Source organism: Spermophilus citellus, assembly GCF_964194105.1.
Source record: "Spermophilus citellus genome assembly, chromosome: 15".
NCBI classification, from domain to species: domain Eukaryota; kingdom Metazoa; phylum Chordata; class Mammalia; order Rodentia; family Sciuridae; genus Spermophilus; species Spermophilus citellus.
The window spans coordinates 72,395,895-72,421,325 of NC_138195.1; the positions used below are offsets into that span (position 1 = coordinate 72,395,895).

The 25,431-nt window shown below is 42.9% G+C and overlaps 1 protein-coding gene across 2 annotated transcripts in view; it reads left to right on the top strand.

Annotated features, from left to right (window-relative positions):
• CNNM2 (cyclin and CBS domain divalent metal cation transport mediator 2) overlaps positions 1-25,051 on the top strand; it is a 141,611-nt gene extending 116,560 nt beyond the window's left edge. Inside the window, exons 5-8 of one of the 2 annotated variants that reach the window (XM_081267393.1) lie at positions 12,037-12,130; positions 14,874-14,939; positions 20,020-20,204; positions 21,022-25,051. In XM_081267393.1, the coding sequence (XP_081123519.1) occupies positions 12,037-12,130; positions 14,874-14,939; positions 20,020-20,204; positions 21,022-21,231 (555 nt within the window). In that variant the 3' untranslated portion in view covers positions 21,232-25,051. The remainder of the gene's footprint in view (positions 1-12,036; positions 12,131-14,873; positions 14,940-20,019; positions 20,205-21,021) is intronic. The other variant, XM_081267394.1, reaches the window with a different exon arrangement.
• Positions 25,052-25,431: the final 380 nt, after the last annotated feature.

Here is a 25,431-nt window from a genome sequence, read left to right on the forward strand (position 1 = left end):
AACCTCTCTTCTTTTTTCATCCCTCACGAGGACTTGGCCTTACATAGTGACCAAGCCATTAGCACCATCAAAATAATCCATTTATAGTTGTTTTTATCCTTAATACTAACTATAGACTCTGACAGAGGAACTGTTGGAAGGAGGACAGCATCTCCAGGCAGTGGTAACTAGTTCCTCTCATTAGAACACCATCCACCACCCAAGGGGAAGGCCATCCATTCTGACCCCCGTGGGGCTTGGGTGCTGGAGTTGACAGGAGGCCTTGTTACATCTCAGTGCGCAGCACACGGCCTGTGGCATGGAGACCAAGATGGATATCACAGTGAATAAAATCCCAGGTTTCATGACTTCTTATACCTCTGTATTTTAAATTTTTAATTTCTTTTGGTACTGGGGATTGAACCCAAGGACACTTTACCACTGAGCTGACCCCTGGTCCTTTTTATTTTGAGACAGAGCCTCACCTAGTTGAAGAGGGTGGCCTGAATTTGTGATCCTCCTGCTTCAGCCTCCTGAGTTGCTGGGATTAAGGCGCCCAGCTTGTACCTCTTTATTGGCGAGTCACTTTCTCAGGAAATCTGAGTTTTTCAATGCATGAATACTAGCACTTTAAGCTTTTTGATATTTCTTATTCCTTAGATATGAAGTGAAAGCATGATTATAAGAATATAATTAGTACTTGGTAGGACCTAAAATTTATATGAGTCCTGCAAGGCCCCAGCTTTCTGAATCAAAAAAAAAGTCATTTTTACTTGAAAACAACTCTTCTCAGATGTGTAGGTGTCAGAAACTCTGCCAGGTGTTGTGTTCAGATGTGTCCCTCGTCTGGGCAGGATCATGGTATCTGGGACCAGGAGGAAAGAGTAGAAAGACACCCTGGATTGCTGATTGCGTGCCACTCTTAGCAGCTTCCGTCTCCAGGTTCATGAGTTCAGTATCTACTAACTTGAGCCTCATTCATTCACTCTTCTTTTATTCTGTATATTGTAAGCTCAAAGCTGAGGGCACGGGAGCGGGGATATTTCATTTATTTCACCTATTCCCTAAGCCTAGAGAACTGAGTTATAGTTAAATGTTGTTGTTTAAAGGAATTTTGAGGATTGATACTGTGAATTTCAGTAGTAACAAATAATGTGGCTTTCTGTTATCTATTTTTGTGTAGTTAGCTTTTATTTAGTTGTGATTGGATAATGCTCTGTTGCTATAAAATAAATCCATGGGTCTTAAAATGTTATAGGAAAGGAACTTTATAATCCTTGTCTATTTGTAAGCAAGTCTTTTAAATGTATTTTTTGATAAGGTGTTTATGTATAAGTACTAGTATTTGAATATCTCCTCCTGTTAAATATTTATGTAAGTTGACAGGTTTGTTGAGCTGACAGTGTCATGGGGTGTTATAAATACTTTGATTGCTTGATGAACAGGCCCGTGGAGGTATTTAATCTTTAGATTTTAGCAGACTGGCCAGTTACCCGTGTTAAAATTGTGATAAACTTTCTTATGTAGGTTTATATTTGAGGCACCGTGGGTGTATATAACTTGTTCTTGTTTGTGTGAATGAAAAAACCCTAGACTTTTCTTTCACACAAACAACCCAGAAAATAACAGAGTATCCCCTTTGACTCTAGAAAAATGTCTTAAGTAATTGACATTGTGACTCTAATTGTACATAGAATCATCATTTTTTAGTTTAAGCCCTAGATGAAATAAAGTATAATTTAGTCAAAGAAAATGGTTTGAATAAACTTAATTAAAAGAATGTATTGTAAATTACATAATACAAAGTTCTCCTACCACGCATACATAAAAAGGCTAAAACTTCAAGTTTTAAATAGAAATGTAGATTTTCAAGCTAAATTGTCAATATATGCCTTAAATAACCTAACAAAATATATGTAAATGTAGAAATGGTGAGGAACACAACTTTGGAGTTTTTTTTATATTAGAGCTTTATAGTTATACGTAGTAGTTGGGTCCATCCCAACAGACTCACACATGCATGGAAATTGATTACAGCTCATGAGCTCCCCTTTTCCCTCCCTGTCCTCCCCCACTTCTCCTTCTCTACTAGACTTTCTTTCACTTGCCTATTAATTTATATTTGATTGGTTCTTTGTTATCCTATCCTTTCCTCCTCCTTTACTTTACTCTAGCTTCTGCATATGAGAGAAAACATTTGATTTCTGATTTCTGAGTTTGGCTTATTTCACTTAGCATAATGTTCTCCATTTCTATCTGTGTACCGGCAGATGCCACAATTTCATTATTTTTATAGCCGAGTAGAACTCTGTGTATGTATAGATAGATAGGTAGATAGATAGATAGATAGGATGATTTCTTTTTAATGTTTATTTTTTAGTTGTAGTTGGACACACAATACCTTTATTTCACTTATTTATTTTTATGTGGTGCTGAGGATCGAACCCAGGGTCTCACACATTCGAGGTGAGCGCTCTACTGCTGAGCCACAACCCCAGCCCCTGAGATGATTTCTGAATCCAGTCCTCTAGTGACAGGCACCTGGATTGATTCCATAATTTAGCTATTGTGAATCGTAGTACTATAAACGTTGATACGGTGGCTGTTATCGCTGTAGTATCCCAATTTCAGATCTTTGGGGAAAATACCAAGCCGAGTCTTATGATGGTTCCATCCCTACTTTTTTGAGGCATCTCAGTAAAGATGTTTTTCCACCATCATAAAAGAGCAAGCATACCAAGAAAAGTTATATAGTAGTTTTAAATCTCATAACTAGTAAAAGAATAGATTTGAAGAAAATAAAACAAAAAAAGCCAGAGAAATATATTGTAAAAATATTTGTGCACTCTTTCATAAAAATTGATCATTTACTGTGTCACAGTGTACACTCTAATAAATACAAAAACATAGGAATTTCATAAAACTTCTTGCATGGAGCATAATGAAATTAGGAATAAAAGCATAATCAAAAAGTAGTTACCTGTGTTAAAATTGTGATAAACTTTCTTATGTAGGTTTATATTTGAGGCACCGTGGGTGTGTATAACTTGTTCTTGTTTGTGTGAATGAAAAAAATCCTAGACTTTTCTTTCACACAAACATAAATATATTGAAATTTCTTGAAAGGTGCTGGTTGTAATTGTCTCCTTTTGGGACGAGGCCTGGAGGGGGGAGTAGAGTTGAAGGGGGTGTTTCTCACTGTGGAGGTTGAGCTGTTTACTGTGGGCATGTGCTACCTATTTAAAAAGATAATTATTAAATATTAGAATTAATGGCAACTGAATTAGGGAGAAAATATATAGAATATCTTAAAATACATAGTATACCATAAAAGACTATTAAGTAATGTAATGCCATTTATTCAGTTTTAAGAAATTTTAAGTACTTAAATAAAAAAAATTATGTTGCAAAAGGACAAAGCAATAAAATAACAAATTAAATAATAAAATAAAAATAAAAATAAACTAAAAAAATAAAAGTAGGGGGGGTCGTGAGGGTAGGAAAGATGATGGAATGAGATGGACATTATTACTGTAGGTACATGGATGATTGCACAAATGGTGTCTCTACGTCGTGTACAACCAGAGAATTGAAATGTTGTGCTCCATTTGTGTAAGATTAATCGAAATGCATTCTGCTGTCATGTACAACTAAGTAGAACAAATAAAAATAAGTAAATTAGTTAAAAAAAAAAAGAAACATTCCAATTTTCTCCTTGAGGAAAGCCCTCAGGGCATTATCATGCTGTAAAGACAATTAGATACTCTCCTTCCTCTCAAAACTTAAGGTGCCCCCCCACACACACACAAAAAAAAACTAAAAAATAAAACCTATAACTGATAGGAAAACCAAATGTTGATTTTATTTATTTTTTTAAATTTTTAAATGTTTTTTTAGTTGTTGATGGACCTTTGTTTTATTTATTTATATAACCTCACACATGCTAGGCATGCACTCTATCACTGATCCACAACCCCAGCCCATTTTATTAGTAATATTAATAATAAAGGGACTGGGAATTGAACCCATGGGTTCTTTACGACTGAGCTATATCTCTAGTCCTATCTATCTATCTATCTATCTATGTATCTATCTATCTATCTATCTATCTATCTATGTATCTATCTATCTATCTATCTATCTATGTATCTATCTATTTTTGTGGCACTGGGGATTGAACCCATGGGTTCTTTACGACTGAGCTATCTCTCTAGTCCTATCTATCTATCTATCTATCATCTATCTATCTATCTATCTATCTATCTATCTATCTATCTATTTTTGTGGCACTGGGGATTGAACCCAAGGCCTTGTGCATTCAAGGGAATCACTCTACCAACTGAGCTATATTTTTTATTTTGAGATAAGGGCTTGCTAAGTTGCTAAGGCTGGTCATGAACTTGTGATCCTTCTGCTTAGCCTTCCAAGTTGTTGGGATTACAGGTGTGCACCACCCAAGATTTGGTTCTTTTAAAAGATAACCAAAACTGCAGGGCTGGGGATATACGTTGGTGCTTGCCTCGCATGCATGATTGATCGCCAGCACCAAAAAAAAAGATTACCAAAACTGGGGCTGAAGATGCAGCTTGGTGGTAGAGCACTCACCTAGTGTCAATGGGGCTCTGGGTTCAGTGCTACCAAAAGAGAAAAATTAACAAAATCAATATTGTCTTTCATAATTAGTGTGATTAAAGATGAAAAAAGTTCTCTTGTTTCTGAAAAAAGCAGCTGGAATAAAGGATTTGATAGGGAAAAAAAATCAAACTTTGAAGAACTCAATGTTTCTGTATCATAGAACAAGATGATATGATAGTCAAATGCGTTCTTTATAATATGGGCTTAATTCTAAAACATAATATTATGGTTCAGTGTCACTTTTTAACATTGATATAGAACTTTTGAATAAAAAGATCATAGATAGTAACAATATACCCAAAGAGTTACTCATTGTGATGGTGACTGAATTGAGTTTATTTTAGAATGAAAGGTTATAAAACCAACAAAATCAAAATATGCCACATTAATTAAAGTAGTAAAAAATTGTTATGCTTGTATCAATAAATATCAGAAAGGCAACTAAATTAAGCATCCACTGTTGATTTTAGAAAGCAAAAATCTTGAGCTGGGGTTGTGGCTCAGAGGTAGAGCACGCGCCTAGCATGCCTGTGAGGCACTGGGTTTGATCCTCAGCACCATGTAAAGTAAAATAAAGACATTGTGTCTACCTATTAAAAAAAAAAAAAACTTTTTAAAAAAAAACCAAACTCTAAATAGTATACAGAAAAAGTTCTATCAACCTTTCAGATTCTTGGGCTGGGGATGTGGCTCAAGCGGTAGCGCGCTCGCCTGGCATGCGTGCGGCCCGGGTTCGATCCTCGGCACCACATACAAACAAAGATGTTGTGTCCGCCGAGAACTAAAAAATAATAAATATTTAAAAATTCTCTCTCTCTCTCTCTCCCCTCTCTCACTCTCTCTTAAGAATCTGAAAGGTTTTTTTTTTTTAAGTTAGCAGTCTCACATCTAAATAAACCATTGTTTTACAAAGCTATATCTATGCAAATATATAGATATACAATCAAATATATTATAAAATAGAAATAGTTCACATGCTCAATAACTAATCAAACTCTGAGATATCATAATGAGGCACCACTAGGTAGTATAAAAGCAGAAAGCACATGCAAAAGTATGTCAAGTGCCAGGCACAGTGGCACAGGCCTGTAATCCCAGCGGCTTGGAAGGCTGAGTTCAAAGCCAGCCTCAGCAATGGCGAGGCACTAAGCAACTCAGTGAGACCCTGTCTCTAAATAAAATATAAAATAGGGCTAGGGATGTGGCTCAGTAGCCAGGTGCCCCTGGGTTCAATCCCTGGTACACCCCCCAAATATGTCAAGTAAAAAGAATTGCATGGGCATATAACTTCAGTAAATTGTTTTCTTAATAAAAATGGACAAAATATAATAGATCACTGGATAACTTCCACAGTTGGTGTTTTATAACGAAGGGCTCAGTGGTCGTTTGAGGAGTAAAATGTCTGTATAATCAAATGAAAGATAGTATGATTGCTTTTCCACAGCACATGACCAAATTATTATTTTTGTAAACATAAGAGATGATGGGGCTGGGGTTGTGGCTCAGTGGCAGAGCCCTTATCTAGCATGTGTGAGGCCCTGGGTTTGATCCTCAGCACCACATAAAAATAAATATATAAAGGTATTGTGTCCAACTACAAGTAAAAAATAAATATTTAAAAAATAAATGAATAAATAAAATAAAGGTATTGTGTCCATCTACAACTAAAAATAAATAAAAATAATAAAAATAATAAAACAAACTTAAAAAAGAGATGATGGGAAAACATTTTCTTTGCCAATTGACATATATATATATATATATATATATATATATATATATATATATATATTTATTTATATTTTCCTGAAGTTACTTTTTCTTGTTGATTTCATGCTTCAGATTAATATAATTTTTTCTTTTATCACCTGCCTCTCCACACTCTTTCAGAGCTTCTGACATGGATTCAAAAGATATTTTTCTTAAAATGATTATTGTTTTTTTGTGGAGATGGCAGGTGGCATCTTGTAATTCATATGGCTCTTGACAAAACTATGTGGTTTAACTTGTTATTGGGAGAATTTAAACCTTCAGTATTGGCATTTTTGAATGCCAGGGTGTTATTTTTGAAGGGCAGGGTGTGTAGGAATGGATCTGCAATCTTGAGCCAAGTACAGATAATACACCTATTTTAAAGAAAAATATAACTGGGACACCCAGCATTAACACTATTTTTAAAAAATTTGTACAACTTGGTGCCAGTGTATTTATAAGCACTTTGTTAGAAGATGGTCAACTAGATGGCTGAAAATATATATAAATTAAATTTTTGACTAGCAGAATATGTACATGCATAAATAACATACACATGTGTGTGTATATATATTTTTTTCCAGTTATGGGGATTGGGATGGAACCCAAGACACTCTATCATTGAACTTTATCGCTAACCCCTTTTAAATATTTTGAGATGGGGTCTTGCTAAGTTGCCGGGGCTAGTCACAAACTCAGGATCTTCTTGCCTTGAACATTGTACTCCTCTTACTTCATCCTCCCAGGTAGCTGAGATGATAGGCAGGTGCCACCATGTTAACTTCCAAAATTTAAAAAGTAAATCTTATGAAGCAAACTTGGAACACTAGGCCTACATCTGCAGTTCTGGATGGAAAGCCACAGACACCTTTGGGTGGTACTTCCCCTCTTGTTGGAACTGCTGGTGACCACTTCACATTTGTGCCCCTGGCAAGCCCCATGGGATGCTCTATGATAGTGATCTGAAAGACAAAAGTGAGACAAAATCTAAAAATCTGCACTTGAGGGTGAGCAGGGGTCCTGGGGTACCTGAGAAAGTCGTCTGCAACAGTCTGGCCAACTGACCACTCATGTCTCTGCTCCACGGCACTTGGGCTGCACCTGCTAGGACAGCGTAGAACCACACTCTAAGGCCAGTGACAGGAGCAGACGCTGTAGGACATGTGGATGCTTAGAAAGTTTGAGAAGAGGTTGTCCAAGACCTTCATCCACAGGAAGGTAGGATTCTGTGCTAGGATTTTTACTTGGGAAGCCAGCTCTGCTTGGCATTGTGAGATTTTCTAGTTTGTCAGTTTTCAAACAGAAAGCCCTAGTTCCCTCTGGGAATGCCTAGCATTCATTATGTCCTGTCCTGATTTTTTTTATTATAATAGTCAATTTATGAATATTTCAAAAGTAAAATCAATATGCTGCTCCTTATGTGTGGAAGAAGTTATCTGAGAAGACACCTAATTGATTTTGAGCTGGACAAGCCATTTCATCAGGGGGATGGCCCTAGTCTGCCTATGGTGGGGTTATTTGAAAAAGATCTCTTTTTGGAGCCACTGACACACACTAATGAATAAAAAATGTGTTTCCAGGATCTCCCTAAAACTTGCCTGTCAGAAGAGCTCGACCCTTTGGAGAGGGCACCGGGCTGGCAGTTGTTAAAGCTCGTGCAGTTGCAGGGTCATAGATGGCTAGAGCTGAGAGACTGCAGGGGTCCTTTCATCTATCATGATTCTATAAGTGGAATAAAATTAATGTAGTGTGGTTGTTCCTATGTGCTGATACTATAGCAGTTTTCACCAAAATGAGAAAAAGATGGTTACAATGAGTTTTTCAAAAAGTTGGATATATTCGGTTTGAAGTCCTATTATTCTGAAATTATGTTTTCTAAATCTGTGGGGTTAAAATATCTGATCGTTTATGAAATGATGGTAACAGAAGATAATGAAATACCCCCATTGGGGGTAGAGGAGTGTTTTACTAATTCTCAGAACCCAAATGTTTAGGAGCCACCAACCTAGTGCATCTGTGCCCCTCATCCTATAGCATGATGATCTGGACTCAGCAGCTTCTAGAAGGAAGATGGCTGATCCTCCCCTGCCTGGGGCCCTGTCTTGATAGACATAGGATGACATTTGACATCCTCTGAGATGACTATGATTTTGTGCTCTGATTTTTTTTAAAGACTTTTTTTTAGTTGCAGATGGGCAAATACCTTTATTTATTTATGTGGTGCTGAGGATCAAACCCAGTGCCTCACGCATGTGAGGCAAGCACTCTACCGCTGAGCCACAACCCCAGCCCTTGTGCTCTGATCTTCAGCTGACCTTGTTTAATTAGCAGACCCACAGCCCCTGTGCCTTTTTTGCAAGTCTCTTGAGAGGTCAGGGAATATAATTTCTGGAGCTGGGGCCATTATTCACCTGCAGCCTGCAGTCGGGGACTCCCAAACTTTGCTACTTGCTAAAATCACCTAGAGGACTTTTAAAAAATCCTAGTGCCAAAGTTACACCCCATACTAGTTAATTTGGTGCTTCGGAGTGGGAGCTGGAGGTTGGACTTGGGCATCTTCGCCCTGGGTTAAGTAGGAAGAACTTCCGGCCCCAGTACGTACTGTGAGTTCTGCCCCAGGTAAGGTTCCTTTCCAGGAGATAGGCCCACTGCTATTCCTCAGTCCTGTTCTGATTGTGACTGTTGCCTTGCTGGTTCTGATAGTTTGTCACACACAAAAAAATGTGAACTGACACCCACTTGCAGAGATTCAGAACACACATGGCCTGGAGCTTGTAAAAACAAACCACCAGACCCACTGCAGACTGTGAGGCCCTGTTGTATTTGACTCTCTGTGTAGAAGTTCAGGTAGACATGGTCCTGCAGCCACTCTTGAGATCCCAGACTACAAAGACAGGTTTCCCGAGAGCAAGTATGTACATATTAACTCTGATGCAAAATCCTGGGTTAGTCCAGGAAGAGATGGATAAGTAGTCTGGACTGACAGGCCATCAGGCACTTCTGTTTTATTGCTCATCATCTCTGAATGCCATCTCTGTTCCTGCCTTGTCTTCCCTCCTCTCTGGGGGGCCCTGCCTGCCTTGGCAGCAGTCACTGAGCCCTGCATCCCATTCTTCCTGCCACCCAGCTTTTGCTCCCCATCAGCCCCTCTTCTCCACACTGATCGTACATGCCCCTGGGTCCTGAGCACCCTTCCCTTGATCCACTCCACGCTGCTGCCAGTTCCACCTTCAGCCTGCTGATTCCTTTCTTCTCTGTACGATGGAAATAACCTTGAGGGCCACCAGCGACTCCCTCATCAGCTCCACTGCTCTCCTTGGCCTCCCTGTGCTCATTCATGCTGCTGACCCAACTTTATCACGAACCCCCGGCCACACTGTGATGAGACCCTCGTCGGGCCTCTCTTCTGCCCCTGGCTTCTCCAGTCCCACTTTGGTTTCTGGTCCTCTGGGTCAGGGTCTGGGGCTGGTCCTTTTCTCTGCCTGTTTGCCTGCTCTCCTCCACTCCTGGGTCTCTATCCACAGTTCTGATCTCCCCCGAGCTTCTTCGTGTCTTTGGAGCCTCTTCAGAAGGCCTCTTTCTGGACTGGAGTCTTCCTCTCCTCCCAGCCTCGCCGCTAGAGCAGCTCTCCAGAGGCCTTCTCGCGTGGCTCGGCCTCTGTTCCGATGACTCCCTCTCACTCCCTCCCAACTGTCCTCTCCCTGGCAGTTTCACGAAGTTCTGTTTGTTCTTGACCCATAGTTTCTCTCATCACAATCTCTTTCCAGCTTAAGGGCCACCACCCTAGCCTGTCTAGACCTTCCTGAAACCATGTTCCTCTGCCCAGGAACCCACCTGCCCTAGAGCCCACCTGCCCTAGAGCCCACCTGCCCTAGAACCCACCTGCCCTAGTCGTTATTCCTGGAGCCCAGTGGTCTGAGCTGCTCACCAAGCTGCTCTCCAGCCTCCTCTCCCCTTCTCCCTCGCACAGCCTCCGGCCTGGCGTCTGTCACCTGCCTCCAACCTTCCTTCATGCCATTCCCTTCTCTCGGTTCAACCAGATCCTGCTCATCCTTATATTTTTCTTTCCTGTGTATAAAATGTGTCTTTATCGAGAATAAAAAGTGTTTTTCCTCTGAACTCCCTTATATTCTTCTTGTCCTTTTCCCATAGTGCTTTTGTTTATTGGCTCGCTCATTGGTCTTCCCTGCTGTCCTCTACCCATAGGACTATAAGCTGTTTAGAGGGCCAAGGCTGTCTTCCCATGGGCTCCACAGTGCCCTCTGTGGGGCCCTACCTGCATGGCAAGGGTTTTCAGCATCCACTTATTTGCAGGTTGATTTAAAATTGTGGGTTGAGGTGTTGGGTTATAGGGCCCAAGGTTTAATCACCAGCACTGGAAAAAAAAAAGATGTGTGTAATTTTGTAATTTTAAGTTCCTTTCTTACAGCAAGAGAATTGTCTAGGACTAGTAAAAACAAGTATTTCCATAGAGTGAAGAAAAACCTGAGAGAGGGGCACAGTTAGTCTTCCTCCTGAAGAAGGAATCTAAGAAAGAACTTCTATAATTGAGAATTTAATGTAAGATAATTTAATACAGTGTGATCAGAATAATGGGGTTCATAATAGTTGATGGCATGTGTAGCATGTTATTTGACCACTAAATATAAGCCCCTTTCTCCTGATTTATAAGAGAGAGAGATAATTGTGTCTGATTCATAGAGTTACGAGCCTTAACTGGATTAACAAAACATCATGAGGTGTTAGCACAGTTGCTTTTCGACAAATGGTACTTAACATTTGTTAACCCCTTGTAAAGAACGTACTGTCGAGATGCCTGCTCCCTGAAGAGGCAGCCATAGGTAATGTGAGCAAGACGTTCTGACACTTGGCTGGGTCATCTAGGAGTGAGACTCATTGAGAACATTGCATAGGCCAGGAAACTCATGTGGGGCACCTCCCCTGGAAGGATTATGGTGGCTTCGGGGCTTTGGGGGAAGGATAAGGTGCAGTCTTCCCCACAGAAGTGGTAACGATGGAGAGAAAGGTTGCAGACAAGTTGGAGAAAGAGAAACCAGGGGAAAAGTTAGGGGAGGCAAAGGGAGTTCTGTTCCAATGGAAGGAGACTCTAGGCACTTTTCCAAGATGATGAGGAGAAGGTCCATGTGCCGAAGTCCCCCCAGGGAGCTGGCCTGTTAGGTCTCTGCTCAGTTACTCAGGACATAGGGTTTATGAGATTGGAGTGGTTCTGTCCAGGACTTTGATCCATGGCCACAAACCATACTGGCCCTTGAGCTGGATTCTACCCCGACTCTGGGTCCTGTAGGACAGCTTGGGCAGCCACACTGAGCACCAGCTCAGTGTTTTTCTCACTGATGGAGCAATAGCACCATCTTTTTGTTACTGGAGGGCTCTCAAAGAGCCCAAGAACTAAGGATGCTGGAGAATATTAAGTGGACTCGCAGATAGTAACTGTCACACTTTATTACCACCTGCACATAACCATCCAAATCTGGTTTTCCTATTAAAGATGAATTAACCCCCTCTTCAACATGAGAAAAATTGTCTGAAGCTTCCTTGGGATCATTGGGAAAGGAATTTTAAAAAAAGCCTGAGGAAGGACCAAATTTTGTGTCAACTGTGCATATAGACTCACTCGGCCAGACTTAACCACCCCTTTTCTTTCCACAGGGGAAAGTGGAAGTGGAAGCTGGGAAGGAGGGGATGAAGTTTGAAGCAAGCGCTTTCTCGTACTATGGCGTCATGGCCCTCACAGCCTCTCCAGGTGAGTTTGGATCTTGCTTCCTAGGCGGGGCCTTGCTTTAGGCAGTCCTGCCCTTCTGCAGCAGCTTTCTCTCAGTACCTGCCGATTGACTTTATTTACTTACTTTCTGAACTTTTTATTGATGTTAATCATAGTATACACTTTTGTGAGTTTCACACACTGAACACACCTGTGTAGTCTAGCATCGAGGTCGAGACAGAGTGTCACCCACCTCACAGAAGCCCCCTCAGGCTTCCTGAGTCACTGTCCCCCCAAAGCAACTACCATCTTGAGCTTTGTATAAATGGAATTATACAAATGTACTCTGGAGCTCTGCTTCTCCCCCTCGGTGTCGTGCTTGTCACCCTGGTCTGTGGTCCTTGTGTGTGCTTGTATATGTTTCTTCTTGCTGCATTGTAGTATTCCATTGTGAGACTCTACAGCTGATGGACACTGGTGGTGTCCTTTCCTGTTTGGGGCTACTTGAACTGTGTGCGGAACCTTCCTGACCGTGTCTTTGGTAAACGTGTGTGTGCTGAAGTGGAACTGCTTGTCATGGCCTACGTGCTTCTTCAGCTCAGGTGGACACTGCCCAATAGTTCCCAGAGGGTTGTACCAGTCACACCCCTGCCTGTTCTGTGAGGTTCCAGTCACTCTCCACCTAACACTGGAGACTTCAAAATGTTAGCTACTCTGGAAGTTCTTATTTGCATCTTTCTGAGAATGAACAAGGTTGTTGATATCTGCAGCCTACGGCCACTTCTCCTCATCTAGAGAGCAGGCCTTTTGAGTTGGCCAGCTAATATGGGGGTGGGTATGCCATGGTAGATTAACCAAGAGCTCCGTGCAAAAGATTCCAAGATGCTATAAAGCTGCCCCAGTCCTAGCAGGGCATGAACACGGACATACCTGGTGTGCTTGCTCACCTTGGATGGGTCTTGAGTGCACCTCTGCATTTGCCATGGAGGGCATTCACTGGCAGCCTTGCTCTGGCTGGAGCAGGTCAGCAGGTAGACAGGTGCCGGAGTGCCACCTTGTGGCCCAAATGCCAAATGGTAGACTGTCTTGGGAAACGGACCTCAACCTAAAAATAACCCAACCTAAAAAGATGACTGTCACTTTTGAAAGACACTCTTAAAAAAGGGAGAGGACATCTCCAGACAAGTCTGTTTTTGTGATGTTTGTCTCTATCTACTGTGCCAGCCGGCAGTCTGAGGGGCCCAAGGATGTTACAGGGCACTGTAGAAAACCAGGGCACTGTCGCATGTCTCTCAAAGTTCTAAACTTCCTTTGGCCCAGATGCATCTCCTCACTGTCCCATGCAAGTCTATGAGGGCCACAGGCATTGACCAACTGCTGACAGACACCCAGTATGAACACAGGCCTTTCTGACCCTAGTTAGTAGGTGTGTCTGTGGTAAACTTGAAGGTGATCTTCTATTTTCACTGTTAGCTTGTGTGAGAGAGGCTTTTAACCAGACATGAGAAGACCTGGGTTCATATAGCCACGGTTCCATCATTATAGACTATATGACATTGGGACAGGTCCTTGGCTTCCTCATTGTTGAAGAAATATGGTAATATTTCCCCCTGTGATTATTAGGATAGAAGGCAGTGGTGGTTCCACAAGTGTGCTGTGACCTTTACAACATGAGCAGAAATGTCTTGTAAGAGAAAGATGTTGTCATTGTGACTACTTTTGGCAGCCAGCCTCAGATTAGCCTCAGGTTAGCAGAACCAGATCTGTATGGTGACTTTGAAAAGAAAGAAGCCCCACCTGTGCTCTTTCATTGATTGCTGGTTCTCTAAACCTAAATATTAGCCCAGTGCATATTGAACCACATTTTAGGGACAAATCTCATTCAGAAGAGGAAGTGAAGAGTACCCGTTCACTAGCAAGGCCCTGGGGTGGCAATATCCTCCCTCGCCTAGTTTGAAGCTATCAATAAAGAAGGGAAGTTTATTAACAGTATTTCACTTATTCCGAAGCCTAGTGTTGTACTCGACTGTACATCTAGCTGTCTGGAATTTTGTATATTCATTGAGGGATACATTTAGTGCAGGCACTTCAAGATAAAGAGATGCCTGTCTCTATTTATTAAAGTTAGCTGTCTGGAAAAAACCTACAATCCTTGGTTTTCAAGATGTGCCCAACATTGTGTGTCGATGGGACCGCAGCTCCCCCTCCGAGTAAGTGGCAATGAGCATGACCTTGATCAGCCATGCTCAGGAAATCTGGGCTTGAAATGCTTTATTCAGTTTCCTCTATTTTGAAATTTGAAATTATTCCAAAGCAGTGCAAAGCATCAGGTCAAAAAAGACTCACCGAGAATGTCAATGAATTGAATAATTAATTACTTACCACAGAAACGAGCGCTGTGGGCTGTGCGCTGAATAAGTATTGGGTGCGGCTCGGCCATCCTCTTGGTTGATCAGTTGGGCTCCCTTTTTGGGTGGCTATTTGTGATGAGGTCCTTAGCAGTAGCATGTTTGGGGGCTGCAAACCTTGATTCGGTATTATTGGCTTAAGAGATTTCTAGGCGAGTCAGGGAGCATGTGAATAGGATTTCTCCTGACTGAAGCCTCCCCGGTACCTCTTCCTGGAAAGCAGTGTGGGCTTTGTTTGTCATGTTACGTGGCTTTTGCATTTCTGTGATTGAATGCTCCTATCAGTAGAACAGGTGTCCACTCCTGTCCCTTGATTACAGAGATCTCCCTTCTTGCCTTTCAATATGGTCTCACCCTGTTTTTCTCCATTTTTTCAGTTCCTTTGTCCCTGTCTCGTACCTTTGTTGTCAGCAGAACAGAGTTGTTAGCAGCAGGTTCTCCAGGTAATTCTGCATGTTTCCTTTTCATTCTCCTGATTTGCCTCCCCGACCCTGCGCAAGCTGGCTGGCCTGGTCTGCTCCCTCTGTGTGGACAAATCTGCTTCTCATTTTCCTTGGAGCCCTGAGACTAAGGTTCTCTGATCAACAGTGAGCCATTCAGGAAAGCATAAGCCACTGTAGGTACAGAAAGAGCTCGGAAAGCTGGGAAAGGATTCAGGAACACAGAAAGGGAGAATAACAGGCATCCTTAATGTCACCTGCCCCATCCCACCTGCACTGCTGGCCTGGAATTCTCGGGTCAGCAAGGGGGCGGCGTCTTTTGTACCTTCCTGTGTCCTCCTGGAGTATGGAGTTTGCAGGGTCTCAAAAGCTGAGGCTAGAACACATTCATCTTCTATAGAATGTATTAGGTCAAAAGCCTGAAGGACCGTGAGCTTTTCTTAGCAAACTAGGATAGTTCTCCATCCACAGAGGTCAACAACATTCCTGTTTCTTTGGTCATTTTTCCAGCATCCGTGTGAACAGGGGGCATGTATTTCTGCTTACTATCAGGCAGGTGGCCCCCGCTTCTCCCTGTTTCCCTTTGTTTGTTTTGAAATTAGTACCATGCACATTCCTAACCAGCTGCTGATTACTGCCCTGCAGGAGAGTTTGGCTATGCCTAGCTAATATGTCCACCCATTAAAAAGAAAGGCTTAATCTTTCTTTAATTAAACTTGCTGGACTTTCCTATTGGGTAACACAACTTTTATATTTATTTTGTTCCATACAGCTTATGTTTTTAAACCTGACTGATGAAATTTGCATCTTATAATCCAGTTTAGCAAAACTCTACAATGCTGATATTCGGTAAAAGAGGCAAACTTTGTCTTAGAAGTAAACTAATTTTCCCTCAGATCTTTGCTTCTAAACTTTGGGGGTAAGATGTCATAGAGCTCTAAACAAACCAGCCAGCAAAATACGTGTGTGTGTGTGTGTGTGTGTGTGTGTGTGTGTGTGTGTGTGTGTATGTACACACATTTTTTCATTTTGTTTGCTTGCGTCTGTTACCTGTTTAAAATGTTCAGATGCTAAAGCAGGTGACTTTTGGATGAAGCCCCTGGACATGTAATTTGCATTTTACTTTTACCATAGAACTTAGAAATTTCTCAGCTCTGCCTGCTTCATCTGATCCAGTGATAGTGAAGTCCCCTTTTGTAGGTCCACACTTGCAGGGATGCTCACATTGCAATAATGTGTGATACCTAGCAAGCGGGAGTTGGATGGAACCAGTGATTTCCAGCCTCTTCCAGAAAGGAGCCTTTGGCTCCAGGCAGGAGGCTGGGAATGTTTCTTTATTGTGTCTTCTAGCTTACTGCTTAAAGGAAGGAATTGAGTCTGAGGCAGGATGGATAAAATCAGCCAGGACAAAGCAATGAAATAAGAAGCCAGCAAAAAATAAAAATTGAAATTTCCCCCCATAATTTTATGAAACCTTAGCACATAAATTGGATGACAAAGTATGACCTGAACTGAGGGACAGCTGCTCCAGCCTTGACTCTGTGTGGTAAGGGTCTCTCTGTATCTCATCGCAGGTGAATGCATTTGATTCCAGGGGATGCCCCAGAATTGTTGGATGGTGCATGTAACATGGGGCAGACAGATCATATTACCTTCCTAAATTTTAGGACATCTCTGGTCTCCAAGGGTTTTTGGATAAATTATGTGGACCTGTATTATTAAGTCTTACTTTAATTGTTATAATGACTGCACTTGAGGTGCAAGCTGTGAACTGAAACCAAGTGTTGTGTGCCCACTTGATTATGCCAGGCATCTGTGAGCTATAGAAGGAGTTCTGGGAAATGGGCTGCTTCTCCAGACACTACTATGGCATACGACAGGAGTGGGCTTCAGGTAAAGGAGAGGGTCCATCCCCAAAAACAAAGGGCTATGGTCACTAACAAGACTCAGAGTATGCAGAGGCCCCAGTCTCCACCTGCCAGTGCATAAGGTCTCACCAAAAAGCCAAGTGTCCTGTCAGTGCCTTGCTTTTACACCTTTAAATTTTAACACTTAGAAGTAAACACTGGGGCTGGGGATGTGGCTCAAGCGGTAGCACGCTCGCCTGGCATGCGTGCGGCCCAGGTTCGATCCTCAGCACCACATACCAACAAAGATGTTGTGTCCGCCGAGAACTAAAAAATAAATATTAAAAATTCTCTCTCTTTCTCTCTCTCTCTCTCTCTCCTCTCTCACTCTCTCTTTAAAAAAAAAAAAAAAAAAAAAAAAAAAAAAAGAAGTAAACACTGTTTCAAAAAGTATAGGCCTGTAATTCTAGAGGCAGGAGGATCACAAGTTCAAAGTTGAGACCCTGTCTCACAATGAAAAAGGGCTGAGGTTGTGGCTTAGTGGTTAAGCACTCCTGAGTTCAATCCATAATACCCCACCCCCTGAAAAAAGTTATCTATAGAAATGCTGATGGGATTTATGGCCAAAGCCCAGAGTTACAGTAGGATCCCTTGTCTCAAAGAAGTAATAGAGGCAAAGCAGGTGAGGTGGTGCATCCTGTAATCCCAGCAACTCAGGAGGCTGAGGCAGGAGGATCACAGGTTAGAGGCCAGCCTCAGCAATTTAGCAAGGCCCTAAGCAACTTAGTGTGACCTTGACTCAAAAAAAAGGGGGAACTGGGGTTGTGGCTCAGTGGCAGAGTGATCACTTAGCACAAGTGAGGCACTGGGTTCGATCCTCAGCACCACATAAAAATAAAATAAAGATATTGTGTCCACCTACAACTATATATATATATATTTTTTTTTTTAAATAAAAAGAGCTGGGGATGTGGCTCAGAGGTAAAGCACCCCTGGGTTTAATAAAAAAAAAAAAAAAGCCCAAGAAACAACTCCTCATATTTCTGTTATTGTGGGTGACATTATCACCACGAGGAAAGACTTTGTCCTGAGGATTGGTGCGGAATGAAGAGTCTGAGGAAGCTAATAGGAGAGAATATGAAATGTTAACAAGGCACTTTTATCAAGTTCATACTGGGTGTCAGATGTTATGCTAAGCACTTTGTTATCTTTTTACCCCTCAGATCTTATGAGGTAGGTACTTTATTGTGCACTTTTTACAGATAATGAATTTGAAGCTTAACAAACTTGGTCACCTGTTCTAAAGTTCCATTCTGCATTGATAAATTATTAATGTGCCTTGTTCTTATAGAAGATAGTGGAAAGAAACACGAGAAACTGCTACTCTGAATTTAATTTTGACTAGCAGTGGAAAACTGGTTAATGACATGACAATTGTAGACATAAAAGTTTTGAGATGGAAATCTTAAAAGAAAGCGGATTCATCATCTGAGAGTCCCAGAGCACTAATGTTTATTCCAAATGTCTTATTTAAAGAGGGACATTTACAAATGGAGGTTAAGATGGGGGATCAGGATGGGCTGAAGGGTTGGTAACACATGGTATAAAGAACAGCAGCTGAGGGGCTAGGGTTGTGGCTCAGCAGTAGAGCACTCGCCTAGCATGTGTGAAGCCCTGGGCTCGATCCTCGGCACCACAAATGAATGAATGAATAAAAATAAAGGTATTGTGCCCATCTAAAACTAAAAAAAAAGCATTTGGCCTGGAAAAGAGTAGACTTCAGGGGGACATGACTCTCCTCATATTTTAAGGACTATTTCTTTCAAATAGCAGAGGAATAAAAGTTGTCCAGTAGTACTCCGGAGTGGAAGTGAGACTAGGTTGTCACTGAAAGCCAGGGAGGCTGAGTTTGATTGGCCATGAGGACAACTTTCTGATAATTGAAGGGCAAGACTAGATACTCTTCTAAGGGAGTATCTGTCAGGGAAAACTTGCAAAAATAGGTCCCCTCCATACCTGTGACATCATACAATTCAGGACCTGTTTGTTGTGAGCACCCAGTTAATATCTGTGCAACAGAGGTGGTTGGGAAAGCAAAAATGGAGAAAGCCTTATAGGGATGGGTCTTATTTTTATTAAAAACTACAATGAATTTCCTCTAAGAGTAAGAACAATACTCACCTGCAACTCCTTTTACTTTATCTTATTGAAAGGATGTTATCAAAACCTCACCAAAGCTGGGCACGGCGGTGCATGCCTAAAATTCAAGCAGCTTGGGAGGCTAAGGCAGGAGGATTGTGAGTTCAAAGCCAGCCTCAGCAAAAGTGAGGTGCTAAGCAGCTCAGTGAGACCCTGTCTCTAAATAAAATACAAAATAGGGCTGGGGATGTGGCTCAGTGGTTGAGTGCCCCTGAGTTCAATTCCTGGTATTCCCCTGCCACCCGGGGGAAAAAAAAAAAAAAAAAAAAACTTCACTTAGAACTGAGTGTGGTGGCACACCCCTATAATCTCAGAAGGTTGAGGCAGGAGGTTTGAAAGTTCAAGGCTAGCCTCTGAAATGTATCAAGACCTTGTCTCAAAATTAAAAGAACTATGGATATAGCTTAGTCATAGTGTTTGTCTCGCATGTACAAAGTCCCTGAGTTCAATCCCCAGTACTGCACAAGGAAAAAAAAAACAGGAAAAAAATCTTAGTCCAGGTTCTTGAGGATTTGGTATACTCAGTGTTCTGTATTCCTGAGCTATCCTCCAGCTGCTGGTGGGATTATTGGATTAGAGACAAAGGTAATAGGCTTGGCTGGGGGTCATGGAATGGAAAACAGAAGTATTTTGAGCCATTTAAAACATATGGATTTATGGACATTCTCCAGTCTTTTTTTGGTTTTGTTTCTGGCAAAGGTAAGAGCCATCCTCTTGTAACCTGTGTTGATATCAGGTGACTTTGCTATCTCAGGCCTTGTCCCTCATCTGTATATTTCATAGCATTCAGTGATGTTCCTCCCAAAGGTACAAGGCCACTGTGAGACTTGGGAGGATTCTGTCACAACTGAGATTAACATAATCTGTCCCTGAGAAGCCAGTGAGGCTATCTGTGCAGGACGCCTGTGTTGTAGCTGCAGGGCAACGGCACCTAGGATAAGCTCATGGGGCTTGTGTGATAATTATTAGTTTTCACTTGGACTAAAGAGCCGACCATTGGCTATCTCTACTTTAAGAGGCATTTTCTCCTTTTCTAGGTGAAAATAAGTCACCTCCTCGCCCATGTGGCTTAAATCACTCAGACTCTCTCAGTCGAAGTGACCGGATTGACGCAATAACACCAACGCTGGGGAGCAGTAATAACCAGCTCAATTCTTCATTTCTGCAAGTCTACATCCCTGATTACTCAGTGCGAGCCCTTTCCGACCTTCAGTTTGTCAAGGTAGGTGAAGAGAGGGTGGCTTGGCTGGACCCTGAGGTAGATGCCAACTTCTATGGCAGATTGTTGGGGCTTCCTAGCCCCTCCATTGTGCTTTCCCTTTGAAACTGTGTTCCAGTTCTTCTCCACAAACCCTCCCTCCCTCAGCTGGGCCCAGGACTAAGTCTAGGAAACACATTTATCCTTTGGCTGTACCAACTGAGCTGCCAAATCAAAGGTGGCCTGTTCAGGGCCTGGGAGCTGGAGATCTGGAGAAAAAGAGCCAACATTTTCCAAAAAGCATTCGTGAGCCCATGACAAGTGACTCTGGGTAGCTTGGAAGGGGTGAGCTTGGGAGACTCACAAGGCTACTGAGGGGGATGCACCTCTGGAGAGCCTTCTCTTGCCTTCTGCCCTGGAGATAGGTCCTTTTCTTAGTGTAGTGGAAGCTCATCTCTATTTTCTCATCTCTCTGGTATTGAGTCAAAATTTGGAAATGGTTTACATCAGTAAATTTTGTTTGCCATAGTCAATCTGAACTTTAAAAAGTGCCTCCAATTAAGCCTGGAACCCTGGCACATGCTTGTAGCCTCATCTACTTGGGAGGCTGAAGCAGGAGGATTGTTCAAGGCCAGGCTGGGCAACATAGTGAGACCCCATCTCTCAAAGGGAATTAAAAAAAATGGCTTAGTTTATGCTCAAGGATGATTTTCTCCTGTAGTAACTACTATTATACATTAAATCCTTTTGGGGGATTTAATGTATAATATATGTTAGAGACAAGAGGACCTAAAATTAAGCATTCTCTTGGTTTGTTTTCTGTGTCATCTTCTGGCCCCAGATCTCAAGACAGCAATACCAAAATGCCTTGATGGCATCCCGGATGGACAAAACCCCTCAGTCTTCAGACAGTGAAAACACTAAAATTGAATTGACTCTTACGGAGCTGCATGATGGGTTGCCAGATGAGACAGCCAACCTGCTCAATGAACAGAACTGTGTGACACACAGCAAGGCCAATCACAGCCTGCACAACGAAGGCGCCATCTAGGGGTGCCTACACTGGCCCTCCTCGACCGTCCCCCGCCTGAGGCTCTGGCCTCTGTCAGACCATGACTTCATTAGTATGAGCTTGTCTGCCATGCTGCGTCCTGCAACATTCTGAGACCAAAGACTTTGTCCCCTTCCTGGAAGCCGCAGAGGACAGCAAGAGAAGGAATGGGAAACTAGAGATGAGAAAGCGACAGCTGGGGCATGATGTTCAAGATTTTGGAGATGAACTTCTTCGCCCAAATAGAATCATGTTTATTTTTTCAGCTGTACCTTTTATCATTTACTCACTCTCCTCCCTCAATTTGCATGAAGTTGAAAATTGTTGCGATTTATTTTTTCAAGATATCATGTTTTTCAAAAGTGTCTTTTGCAGAGTTTTAACTTGTTCTGTCTGAACTCTGCTGTGGTCCCATGATGTGACCCTAATAGGATGGACTTGCCCCACAAGTGGCCTGCCGTGGCCTTCCCAGGGAGGGACACCCTTCCTCTGTGCCCCAGTGGGTGTCGCTGTCGAACTTGATGGATGAATGAAGAAAACCGTGTCACTGCAGAACCTGCCAAGTCTGTCGTCACTGTGGGGTGTGGCATGCAGAGGGACCTGTGGTCGGTCGCCTCTCTGTGCTAAGTGTTGTTTTTGAGAATTTAATGTTTAACCATGCCCCTTTCCCTCAGGAAGGTTTAACGTTTGCTTGGGAATGTGATTTTGCTCCCACCCTAAGGAATTTTTATCACCAAAATGAATGTTAATGAATTTTAAACCCATGGTTTATCATTGGCAAGAGGCAAGTTGACTTCATCCTGAAATTCCTTCGGCCTGGGGTCTCTGGCTCAGCCAGCTGTCCTCTCACAGCCCGGTTCACAGAGCGCCGTCTCCACCTCCCCAGCCCTTGCTCTTGCTAACCCAGGATGCTGCTACACAGATGCCAAATGGAGACCTTCCACAGGGCTTTTCAGTAAACATGTGGTGTGGAGGTCACGTCCCTTCCCTTCCCACGGGAACATATGTAGTTATCAGAACAGGAGACTGATTCTTTACTTGGGGCCAAGAAGGCATGTCTAAACCCATGTTTTTAAAGGAGGGAATTTTGGGGATTTCCAGGGAGCCAACTGTCCTCCTTTTCCTTCGTCTCTGGGCTCAGGAAGCCCATTGGTGGCAGCATCCCCCAAGGACTGCTGTGCCTCCTGCCTCAAATGCAGCCTGCACTAGAGAGGCTGCTTGGACAGCCAGGGTCAGTTTGGCCCCAAACAGGGATTCAGCAACCAAATGTTTGTTGTGGCCATTTCATGTGTGTCTCCGTCTTACTTTAATACCAAATTTACCATGTGTAGTGAAATTAATGTCAGCAGATATTGAGTGACTGCTTTCTTAATAGCTTGTGTTTTACCATTAGCCCAAGAGACAGGTGCATCTTGCTAGCGATATTCATACACTGAAATGAATTCTCCTGCCCACAGTGTTTATATAGGACTATCCATACCCACTGCGGCTGGTCACTGGCAGAGAAGAGGCATTTGAGCTTTTCTGCATTTGAGCTTACTGCATGCAGGAGGGGGCTCAGCAGCAGTCTTCTGCCCCCTCAGGTAGGAAGTGTGCTCACCTCTGGTTGGGCTATGTGGGGGGTGATGTGCTGGGCTGGCCTCCTGGTGAGCAGTTTGGTGGCTGTGGTGTCAATGCATGACTGATTTAAGTGTTTGCCCTGAGGTGGCAGTATGGGCATGTCTTCCTCAGATGCTGTCATGCCCCTTAGTGAGAGAGGTACTGGCCTCACTTGGTGGAGGGTCATGGAGAGTGCCCCTAAGGGACACCTTGGGACAGCCTGTATCGTGTAGCACCCCACATTGGAGTGTCCCCTTTTTCAAGTATGTCCATCCAAGTTAAAAAGCCCATTTCCTAAGATGCATCTAGCCAGACACAACACAGATATGACAAGTGTGTACAAATGAGAATTCTCTGTAACAAAAAGAAACCTGGGCCTGGCCATAGCAGGGGTCTCTCCCTCAATGAACTGCCACTTTGGCCCAGTGGTGCTTGCCTTCCCTGAGGTCTCGGGAGCCAGGTGGTCAAGCCGAGGCTCTGTGGCCTCAAAGAACTTCACCCAGACCGCCTCTCGGGCCCAGGGCCTCTCTCCATGTACAATCTCAGGGCAGCCTTGCAAACAGGAGCCTCTGGAATGAGGGTCACGGGCTGGTGTCTTTCTCAGAGCCCCGCTGTTCTTCATGGATCCTAAAGACCTGTGAGAATCAGGGGAGTAGGGGGAATACCAGCCACTGCCTCTCTTAGGAGAAAGGAAATTTTTAGTATGCTGTCCTGCTGCTCAGCATGGTACTTCTTGCAGAGTATTCTGCTTATAAGGAGCTGGCAAGGTAGCACTACAGTGGGGCTCCCAGGATGAGGTTTTAGCCTGCCAAGATTTTACTCATTTTCTGTTAACTATTTTTCACCTTTGATTCACACTTTTGATAACACAAAATCCAGAACAGTTCCTATCTGGTCCCCAAAGGAACAAATGTGAACTATATGTGGCTATAATTACAGCTGAGGAGAGCTAAAGACCCTTCAAGTAGCACGCATGTCTGAACCACCAGGTTCTTTTCCAAATCTCATGTTCCCTCTGAGTCAGATCCCTCAGACCGTTGAAGGAGAAACACTGGTCCCTTTCTTCTCTGGGGCAGCAGGAGAGTGGTCTCACTTAGGAGGACCCATGCCAGTCGGAGCTGTAAAGTCATTGGGGCTGGGCTAAAAAGACTGTTAATTAGGTGAAATCTTGGTGCATAGTTGCTGCACCTCAGCGCTCTGGCTGGATTGTCCTCTCCTAGGGTTGCCATCCAGATGCAGCCCCCACCCTCAGTTCTGCGCTGAGGGCCTTGCCTACAGTGGCCTCTGTTGCTAGCCTGGCTCTATGGTTTGGGACAGACCACACTTTCTCCTAAGCAGTCACTCTGGCATCCTGAAGGCTCCACTGGAACTAGACTCCTGGGATCCGAATGTCCAGGACATTTTGCCCTCTTTGCAATGGGGCTGTTTTCAACTGTCTTTAGAGGTTCCCTCCCTTCATGGTTCTGTTCTGTATTTATCGTCATTTTGTCTGTATTCATCAGGCAAGTCCAAAATCATGTATTTAAACTCTTAGGAAAACAGGACTCTAAGATTTGTAAATGGATTTACTAAGGCACTAATCAAATAGCTTAAATCTTGGTATTTAAATAAGTTGAATTTGAAAGGGTGCCACATTCAATTCTGTTCTTCCTTCCTTACCCTCCACCCCGTCCCCTGCACTGTACTCCCTGCAGAGAACTCAGTGCCATGGTGGACATGATTGGCTTCCCTAGGGCCAAAGTAGGGCATCTTGCCTCTTTCTAATGTTTTTTTTTTTTTCCCAAGGAATTTGTGAAAATGCTGAATGCAGTACTTCACATTAATATTGAACACTAACTAAATAGATTTACCTTGACACCCCCATTCCATACAACTACAGGACCAGCTTTTCCAAGTCTAGGAAAATAGTGGTAGATGCCAATAGAAATGCATTTTTATACCCCTAGGAAACAAAGGAACAGAATAATTTTGAGCTAAGCAGGAACCGTAAATTTCAGCCTTCAAATTCTACAGGTTGAGGAGCAGACCTAAGGAGGCACTGACTAAGCCCAAGTCCCAGCTGACAAAAATATACACCACCTGTCATCTTTTGAAGGCCACCAGGGATCTGTGACCATCTTTGCCATACCTGGGCCATGGGGCAAAGTCTCCAAGGAGCTTTTCAGGGATAGTCCCAGGCAGATGACTCCTGTGTGTTGGTGCAGAAGGTGCTCTCTTTGGTCCCTGGTGGTATGGGCAGGGGGCACAACTCCTGTCTGCTCTAATCCTGGAGATGGACTTTTGCAAAGGTTTGGGAACATAAAGCTGACCCAGCAGGGAGGGGCTAGGTGGCTTCTGTGGCACAATTGCTCCATACTTTGTGGAGGAAACGGCTCTCTCCTGGGCCATGTTGCTGTTGATCTGGGCTGTACACTAGTGGTGCTTCATTCTGGCAAGGGTAACTGGGTGAGGTGTAGGCTAACCCAGAATTAGGGATTTAGAATTGAATATGAAAGCAATTTTGGAAATTCAGAAACTTTTGATACAACTTTTTCCATGAGCAAGACACTCAGTGGATTTTTATACCTCAGGGCCATTTTCATTTGTTTTGAGTGGTCTGAT